The sequence below is a fragment of the Equus asinus genome, chromosome 2 (assembly GCF_041296235.1).
Source record: "Equus asinus isolate D_3611 breed Donkey chromosome 2, EquAss-T2T_v2, whole genome shotgun sequence".
Classification (NCBI taxonomy): domain Eukaryota; kingdom Metazoa; phylum Chordata; class Mammalia; order Perissodactyla; family Equidae; genus Equus; species Equus asinus.
The window spans coordinates 163,777,377-163,787,674 of NC_091791.1; the positions used below are offsets into that span (position 1 = coordinate 163,777,377).

General features: G+C 35.1%; 1 protein-coding gene across 1 annotated transcript; it reads right to left on the reverse strand.

Annotated features, from left to right (window-relative positions):
- Nucleotides 1-8,451: 8,451 nt before the first annotated feature.
- On the reverse strand, nucleotides 8,452-9,423 carry LOC106833402 (olfactory receptor 4K5). Its single transcript, XM_014844594.3, has one exon. The coding sequence runs from the start codon at nucleotides 9,421-9,423 to the stop codon at nucleotides 8,452-8,454; it is 972 nt and encodes a 323-aa protein (XP_014700080.3).
- Between the last annotated feature and the right edge of the window lie 875 nt (nucleotides 9,424-10,298).

Consider the following 10,298-nt stretch of genomic DNA (forward strand, 5'->3'; position numbering starts at 1 on the left):
AACATTATATCTCATTTTCTTCTTAATAATTAAGATAGGTAGTCCTCAATACAGATAAATAACATTTGCCGTTAACTAGCTGTGGGACTGACCTTAGAAGACAGAACTAGATTATGTCCAAGGCTATTTTCATCTCTAAAGTTCTAAGTGCAGAGGCAATTACATTATGGAAACGTGGAGTTTATAAAAGTCACTCAGAATTCCTTGGACTATGCACAGAGCATTCAGAAGCTTCTTCATTAATGAATCACTCAGTTTTTCATCTCGAATGTACTTCAGAGATAGAAATATTTTCAGATCACAAAATACTTTTTAAAGGAATTGTCCAATCCCAGAGTAAGACTAAGTTTGATACAGAAAAGTTGATCTTACAGTAATATCCGTCTCTAAAAGGTCAATAAAACTCCAAAGCCATAAACATGCTTAATTTTTCTTTTCATAATTTTGTCTTATAATAGTTGATTACCTTTAAGCTCAGCAGCAAAAAGAATAAAAGATACCCTTATTGACCATTACTCCATTTTGTGTAGCTACTGCTTCATTCCAGGCAAATTTTGAGAGTCAGTAAATATTTGTTTAACAAATGGCTAAATATTCTCTGAATGGAAAGCATAAAAAGGGTCAGAGAAGGGACAAATAACGGTTAGATTGGACTTCCTTTTGTTCATCAGATATTGATCCTAATATTATCAGGGCTGCCTTAAACCAATGCAGTGGGAGAGTCAAGTCTAAAGAAGAGTGGAGAGCAGGAATTTGCCTCTTCCAGATGGAGTTTCCAATTTGACTGAGGTAACAGTAACGTCCCTTTTGCTATCTTCTAGTTGCTGATTTTGCATCTACAAGACAGTTTACTAAGTATTTGTATAGTCCAAACAATATGTTCAAATGCATGTATAATACTTACACTTTTAATAATATCTGCCAGTCTTTGAGTTCTTCCTTATTTTCTCCAAATTTGGTGCCTCACAGTTTGTTTCTAAGCTTCCTACCCTCTGCTATGAGTCTTCATGCCAAAAAATTTGCAATATACTCTTGAATTGATGCATTTTTGACTTGTTCCCTGCATTAAGTTGTGCAAAAGTGAGCCCCTCAGGTCTTGCCTTGAGGTAGTGAGGGCTCTGCTCCTCTTGCCCTCAACCATATTACTATATCCTCAGGTGAGGCAATATAAAGCCTTTCATCCTCATTCCAGGACACTGATTTCACTGGGGAAGTGAGAAATCACCCTTTAGAGATCTGATGTCACCCTCAGTAAAATAATTATGTTTTACAAAGTAATATTTCCAGGAATGGAAAAGAAAAGAAAAAAGTTTTTTTTTCCCAACTGGTTGATATGTAGGAAAACAAAAGATTATTTGATTTTCACTGATTTCCAGTCAACAAAGTGATTTTTCAACCCCTAAATTTCTTCCAAAAGAACAGTCACACAAACTCACAAATGATGTAATTGGTTTCCTCCCATCACAAGTTGCCCACTACTGCCCAAGACAGTTTAATCTATGGTTAGAGTGCTCAAATGGTTCTACCACCTGTAGTTTTATAGAAAAAATCTATTGCAACTTCAGCATGATGGTTCTTCAAATATTTGAAGGTGTTCTTACTTCTTCTCCACGACAAATCTATTTCTCCCTGAAAATATATCAACAGTATTTTAAACTATATTTTCTGTAAGTTTTCTAGATTTACAAAAGTTGTGATGTAGATGTAAGTTTCAAATGGTCACCTTGAAAGAAGGAAATTGAAAATATGATTACCTGTCACATGTTAACTCTGTGTGTGTGTGTGTGTGTGTGTGTGTGTAAAATGTTCACATATTTAAGGATGTATGTACAATGGCACATATTGCAGTATTGACTGAAAGAGACAGATACTGGATAACACCTAAGTATCTATAAAGCTGAGAGTTAAGAAATATAGTATTTTGGTGCAACAGAATACATTCAATGATTAAAATTATTAAATTATTTTTGTAGATGAATATGTATAAAATTTAATAACATAATGTTGAAAAGAGTAATCTTGGTGAAATTAATATGTGCACGCTTTTACATACCAACAAAATATGGACATATTTATGAAAGGAAAGTTTAAAAATATCCATAGGAGTAATACAAATTCTAAACTGTGAGAAGGAAATATAAGGAAAGGGATCAAGAGCTGTATAAAAGACACTTAAACAGAATCAATAATATTGCAAATATTTTTAAAAGTCTAAAGGGCCAAATATAAATATTTACTATATACATAATGATACAGTTAGGAAAATTATTTTAAAATTTTATTCTCTATGCTTTTATATCTTGAATATTTGGTGTTAAAAGTAATTTTCAGAAAATTAGAAACAATACATTTTAATGATAAAAACTTCATAAAATTACAAAGAAAATATAATGAAATGGTTCCATCCACAATAAAAACAACAAAAAGATAAAACATAAAGTTTCTTTCTATTTCAAAATTTAAAAAGTCAATTAATTTTGATTAAATTAAAATTATATAAGAGAACTAGAAAAAAAATGGGGGAAATATTTTTTATAATCTTCGAGTTTGCAAGTCTTTTCTAAGCATGACATTTAAGCCATATTGGAAAAAGGATTTGTTGCTTTATAGCATAATCCTTTTTAGCTTTGGTATATCAAAGAAAAAGCACAATAAACATTAAATAAAAACGGCAAACTAAAAAATATATGCAACAAATCTGATCAACAATAGACTAATTCCTTATAAATCAAAATACTGTTAGAAATGAAAATAAATATCAGTAACCAAGTAAAAAAATAAGCAAAGGTACACACAAGCAGTTCAAAAGAGCAGAAATACTCTATAACAACTCTGCAACAAAAATGAGACCTTTTTCCCTTACAGATTGGAAAAGCTTCAAAATAATTAGAGGGAATTTGGAGGGAAATGTACTTTTATTCATTGTCAATGAGAGTCTAATTAGAAACATAATTTCATATTTTGCTGAATATATTTAAAGCAAAAAACCCACGATATTCTTAGCTCAAAAGAGAAGACATAAAATGCTCGGTCAAAAAAAACTTTTCATTATTATTTAAAGAAATAAAAAATAAACAAAAAAGATAAAATTGAAAAACAAGGTTTTTATTGTCAGTTAAATTAGCAAAGATGGTAACGAAAAGTCATGCATATTCAGACATTGAAAAGGATTAGTAAATGTATAATTGAAGTCACAGAAAAACACAGAAGAAAGCTAAAGCAATAGTTGAAGAGATACTGGCAGAGAGTTTTCCAAAACTGAAGTAGATGTCAAGGGATAGATCAAAAAGCTCTATACACCACTAGCAAAATAAATGCAGGATCATGGTACAGCCTAGAACTGCTGGAGCAGGAAGCACAAAATCCAAAAGTAGGTCAATGGGAATTACGCAGAGAGGTGTTAATCTTCTATTCTTTCTTTCCTGGATATGAGTATTTGTAACACAGAATTACAAATTAACTCTTGGTTCAATGTGTATTTTACATCTTGGAGTTCTCCATCTCAACCAGGTTGCATGTAATCCCAATGCTAGTCTCTTATCTGAGCCTTTAAGAGGCCATTTCATTGTTCTTTGTGACTGGAAGCTTCTCAGAAAAGTGGATCTCATGATGGTGTTCCTGTTGTGACACCTTTTCACTGTAAATCCAATAAATTATCCTTTTTTCACTAAATATGTTTATCTGTAATTCCAGAGGTAATCTTTGTGGAATCCTATATCCGTAAATCAAATACTCCGTAAGCCCTAGGATAGTGTCTTGGAAGAGGGACTGCAGGTCAGGAAGGAAAACCCATATCCGGAGTAGGAGCCAATTCCAATAGAGACAAATATCTACCCACTGCATGGAGGAGGGGGTGAGATGTAACTGACTTGCCATTGAATGGATGTGGCCTCTCTGGGGAATGGCGCCGTATCAAGTTCTCAGCATCAGTCCCTTCTGCTGATCAAGCATCAAGGAGCTGTAACAGCAGTTATGAGACTAACCTTGATAAAAAGGAGTCCATGCTTTTGTTATCAGATGGGCAATGATGTGAGATACAAAAGTCTACATACTTTGTGCCCACTTACGTAGGTCCATCCTTATTCTTCTCTACCAGACTACTTTTCTCTGATTTTCCAATTTTGATCTTTCAAGACCCCTAACACACCAACAAAGCCTTTTTTCACTATCCAGGAATTCATATTTATTTTTACTTATGATCAAGTCTCCATCCAAATTTTATAACTAAGTGAAATGTTTATGGTTCTTCTCAATAATATAATTTTCCCTCACCAGTGGCCATTAGGGTCATCTGAATGGGCTGTAATGCAGCAATAGTCCATTTTTTTGGCTTGCACCAAGACCTAGAATCGAGCTTTCCATAGAAACCCTTCTATGAGGCCACAAAATTGAACTGAAATAAAGGTATTGATGCAACAGAAGTAAGTAATATGGGGTTCTGGTCAACCCGTTTGAGCTCATTTCCTGTGCCTTTAAATCTGCTTCAGCTTGCTCCCAAATGTACCAATTCCAATATATGATGGCTTGTTGCTGTGCAATCTAGAAATCATGACTTGTTAAATAATACTTAGTTCATGGTGAGCAGTGCTAGTCACATTGTTACTTGGTAACCCATGGTCAGGAACTCAGTCTCTGATAAAGCCCCATAACATCCTAGGATTTGCTTTTCAATCAGCAGGTGGTTCTCTGCTGCAGAATGAAGAGCTTTTTTTCCAAAATCCTAGGAGTTAGCATTGCTACTTGGCTAATTGACTTTGCCAGAAATATCTACACAATGTCCTTATTTATCATTGATATCTTGGTTTCATTCATTTTCCTGGTTCATATAGACTGAGTGGCAGGGCAGCTTACACTGAAGACTGGAATTTGTACAATGACTCACTAAAAACTGGAAATTCTGTGAGTCAACCTAAAATTGAGCCAAAGCAGTGTTTACGAGACAGCTTTATGCTGCCTCCAAAATTGGAAGAGTCTGCAAGCACTGTGTGTCTTTCTTAGCAGTAAGAAGTATGAAACAAAGTCACATGTGTTTTATGTTATGAGGGGATTATGTAGCACATCCCAGAGTATTATACCCTTTAAAACCTGAATGATTTTGCAGATCCCTCAAAAGTTTACAGGGATATCAGTTACCCTCTTTTATGTCATTTTCAGCTCACAGGTCCAATCCCTGTATGCTTTCAATGTAGTGGACTAGCATGATAGACTATCAATTATCGTTAACGTTAAATTCCTCACAGACTATATTGTGACAGAGAGCAGGAGAGTTAACATAGAAATGGGCAAATTCTAAATGTTTCAGGAGGTTAGGGAATGACTGAAGTAATTTTTTTAATTGTGAAAATTCTATCACAAGATAGAGTTGAGAGGTTTTCTTAAACTATTTGTTGGCACTTCAGTTCCTTTGTGGTATCTTTCATGTATTTGATCCCAAGATAAAATATATCAGAATTTCAAGATATTGACAATACAGCATATTATGTGGCAAAGACATTCTCCAAAGAAAATAGTGACGAAACATAAATTTTGTAAAAAAAGCGAAACACCCTTGGTGAAATACTGGATCTTGACTCTGCTCTGAGATTCTACCACTGCCTCCTTTTGATCCTCTAAAGACAATCTTGAAGTGCCTTTGCAATCACCTACTCTGTTTCTCCTGCATGTCTCTGCTACTCTGCATTCCCGGAAATTGTACCCCTGATGCTTTCCTCTTCATCCTGTGACTAACTTGAATCATATTATTGCCAGTTGTTTAAACTTAGTGGAAGTAAGCCTTCTTCACTTTTTATCCTAAGCTAGTGTCTTGAGGTACACTTTCCACTGGCCATGTCATCTTCTCTCCAGAGTCTGTTACATGACATCAGCTCCTCTAAATAGCCTCTGAGTTATGCATTGTTTCTGTTCCTTGTCTGAAGTACTCTTCATCCACTTACTAAGTTTTTTGACAAGCAGTTCAAGATACTTTCCTTTACATAGTTTTCAATTAACTAAAGTTATTTCACATTTACTAAAATGTTCACTTATTTCACCATTTTTATACAATTAATTTTTCTGTCAGTTTCTCAGTGATACAGGAAAAACCTGTAGAAATCTGTGAAACAGAGAGAAGAAAAGAGGAATTTTCGTATTATCCTATCACTTTGCAGTGTGCGTATAAAAAAATGTTTATTACCAAATTATATATATATTTTTTATTTTAGACAAATTATAGCATGGGATTCTACCTTGCATCATGTTTCAGTTCTAACTGAAATACAATGTTATTCGCCTTGAATAGTTTCCCTTAGAGAGAAATTAATTTAAAAATGCATTGGTGTTTTGGCTCCCCTGGTGGTGTAGTTGTTAAGTTCACATGCTCCACTTTGGCAGCCTGAGGTTCACGGGTTTGGATCCCAGGTGCAGACCTAGACACCGTTCATCAAGCCATGCTGAGGCAGCATCCCACATACAAAATAGAGGAAGACTGGCACAGATGTTAGCTCAAGGACATTCTTTCTCAAGCAAAAAGAGGAAGATTGGAAACAGGGCTAATCTTCCTCACCATAAAAAAAAAGAAAATGCGTTGGTATTAGTATTATGAATGTCTTTCTTTGTTTTTATTAGAACTAGAGGAATTTGAAATATTTCATAGGAGAACAAACTTTGTTAAAGTCTATGAACTCTTGGCTTTATTTTTTTGTTTGTTTGAATGTTAGGAGTCCCTAAGTAGCTCATAATGAGTACAGTTACCAGATTACATAATTTCTGAATTTTTTAGCACATTGATTTTCATTGTTTGCTAGTTTTGATGTAACCTTTTTATAAAATGCCTAGACAGAAGGCTCAATCTCAAATTAGAGCAATTAATTAACCCAGCATTGAAAAAGGGGAGACATTCACAAGCTTTTTAATGAATCGTACTTCCCTAATGCTTTGGTACTCTAGGCTGATTAGAAGAAAATCATACAGTACAGACCCTTATTCAATAAAAAGAACAATTGTATGACCAGGTCTCATTCCATGAATGGAATACGAGCAGTGTGCATGGTATAAAGTCAGGGACATTGGTAAGGTCTCTGATTCCTGCCCTGTTCTAGATCTCATCTGCCAAGTCTCCTCTCTCTATTGATGGAATTGTTTTCTAAAATTAGAAAGAAATGAACATGTACACGTTTCTGGGAGAGCTAACTAATGAATTTAAATTTATGCTAAGATGTAAATTACTGTTCTGCTAACCTTACTGGAAGGTATATTTTGAGAGAGTAGAAAAGAGCAAAACAGACCAGGTCTGAGAAGAACTAGAATGCTATGGAGAGAAGCAAAATTTGGGTGGTCTGGGGTGGAAAAAGAGGAAATTCCCAAGGTTTCTAAAATATGTTCTTTAACATATGGTTTTGATGGTTCTACTAGGGATGGATTCAGAAAAGATTTCCTGGACTTGGGAAAATAAGAAGACAAACAACAAAGTGCAAAACCGGTGTTTCCATTCTTGTCATAAAGGAGAGACCAATGTTTATGTATTTGCCTTTTAATAATTGAGGGATTTGGGAAAGCAAACTTAAAAACTTTAATTAACATGAATACATCCCCTAATGGTCCCTGGAGTCCAGAGTAGAGTTCCAGCTGCGGGGTCCTGGTTGCCAACTGGACATGCCTTTAACGTTGATTCATCATAACTAAGAACTTCACGTTTGGTTCAAATGCAGAGTGTTGCACAGCTACTTGGAGCACAGACTAAAAAGTTGGTGTTGAAATAATTCAGTTTTAAAGATTTCCCTCTCTCTTTTATGACTCATAATTTCAGAGGAAACTGGAATTATCTTAACTGATCAAAGAAAGGCCATTAAATGAAAAATTTGAAATGCAAGCTCTTAATTACATATCATTTCACACTTTAAAGCACTGTTAGATTTTGGAAAATAATATGGCATAGATGTAATTGATGTTGAGGGAGGGATCCCATAACATAAGAATCTCCACTTAGGTCTATACACTTATCTTAAGTTAGTGGAGTGGCTATCCCCTGGTTGGGAAAATTCAGTTTCAGATTCTTAAATAATATTCACCTATACAGATTTTTCAGCCATGAAATCTCCTGCTTGAAAAATTAGGAAACTCATAAGATAAAATGTCTAAATTTATGCCCAACAAAGAATCAGGTGCCCGTCCTGTTTTTCCATCATATTCATGTTTACCTGCCTTAGCTATTGCTTTAGCAGCAGTGGATGCATCAATACTATCCACATTTTATTTCCAGAACCAGTAATCATATGATTTTTATATTTTTTGATATTTAGTTTTTGCTTAGGTGATATCTGGAAAAAGACTTTGTTATTTGGAAAAAGATTTAATATTCATTAAATACTCTCTATATCAGCTTCTTCATTATTTTTATCACAGTTTAATATGCCACAAGAACACATTGAAATTATTTATAGAGTATTGATTTGAGGAATTTGAAGGAATTACGTCTTAATAAAAAGAACTCCTCACTGCTAGTGGCGTTTCAGAAATTTTCTTGGGCCTCAGGTAATGGGTCACAATTTTCCTCATGGCAGCCTTCATATCTCTGTTCCTTAGTGTGTAAATAATAGGGTTTAGAATGGGGGTGAAAATGGTGTAAAATATGGCAAGAACTTTATCCACAGGGTAGATGGTAAAAGGCCACACATAGATGAAGATGCAAGGTCCAAAGAATAATATCACTACGGTAATATGGGCTGCCAGTGTAGAAAATGCCTTGGCCATTGTAGCAGAAGACTTAAACCAGACAGTGACAAAAATAATGATGTAAGAGCTGACCAAAAGAGAGAACGTGCTTAGGGAAAGAATCCCACTATTGACTACAATTAGTATCTCAATGGTGTAAGAGTCCAGGCAAGCAAGTTTGGTCACTCGAGGAAGGTCACAAAAAAAGCTGTCTACTATATTGGGGCCACACAAAGGCAGGTTCACAGTAAACGATAACTGACTTACTGTGTGTATCAAGCCCACAGTCCAGGAGATCATTACCAGGACAGTGCACGTCCTTTGGTTCACGATGACTACATAGTGTAGGGGTTTGCATATGGCTACATATCTGTCATAGGCCATGGAGACAAGTAGCACCATCTCCCCTCCAGTGAAAAGGTGAATGAAGAAAATCTGGGCTATGCAGCCACTGAAGGAGATAGTCTTGTGTTCACTCAGAAAATCTGCAATCATCTTGGGGGTAGCAAAGGAAGCCTGACAGGTGTCCACAAAGGAAAGGTTTCCCAGGAGGAAGTACATTGGGGAGCGCAGGCTGTTATCAGAAGTGACGGTGATAATAATGAGAAGGTTTCCCAGCACAATGACCACATACAACGTAGAGAAGAAAACAAAGAAGAAAAGCTGGAGTTCCTGAGAACTAGAGAGTCCCAGCAACACAAATTCAGACACCACTGAAGAATTGGCCTTACCCATGGATGCAGGCTGAAGATTTGCTCTGAAACAATCCTAAAGGAAGGGAAATAGGGAGGGATCAGAATTACCAACTAAGAATAATTTTAACATGAAGGATTCTGAGATCTCAGATGTGATATGTATTTTCTGAGTATAAAAATTTTGAAGTTATCATGAGAGTATATCTGGAAAGTAGGAAAGAGCTTATGAGAATGTCTAATGAATTCGATCATTCTCATTATAACCTCTTGAGTTTGTGGATAGTCTTAATAACCTGTTACACAGTAGTAAATAGCTCACCCATGAGCTGACTTGTGATCACAAGACTAGAGGGGTGACTTAAAGCCACCTCCAGAGGCCTCCTAGATTGGCAAAAATAATTTAGATCTGTTGGTCTTGTGGTCATTTTATCAGTCTTAATTTTAATGAATCTTTAAATATAACATTGTCTTTTACTCTACAGGAGAGGTCACGGCTTGATGCTTACTGTGTGATGTAAAGGCATACTGATTCTCTGACTTCAGGCTAATTATTTTTTCTGAGCTTTAATTCCACATCTAAAAAAGATGAGAGGTGTTAAAAATACCTACTTTACAGAAAGTTTTACAGCTTCAATATGATAACTGGTGGCATTCTTCTATCAAAGTAATTGTAATACAATAGGTGTTCTTAATGTGTTAAATATCCCCATAGAAACAAAAATTTACCTTACTGCTATTGCAGGAATCATACACAATTTAGGCAATCTTACTAAGGAGATACTGTTGAATATACATTATTTAGATCTATAGTTGCAAACTAGGTTGTCAATTATTCTTCTGTATAATTCCTTAAAATTCATATTATAACTTTATCTTAATTATCTCGAACTCATCTTCTTTGATTATTTGAGAGCA

Bases quoted from the DNA above. Each gene is read 5' to 3' on its own strand.
- LOC106833402 (XM_014844594.3), bottom strand. From the start codon at position 9,423: ATGGGTAAGGCCAATTCTTCAGTGGTGTCTGAATTTGTGTTGCTGGGA.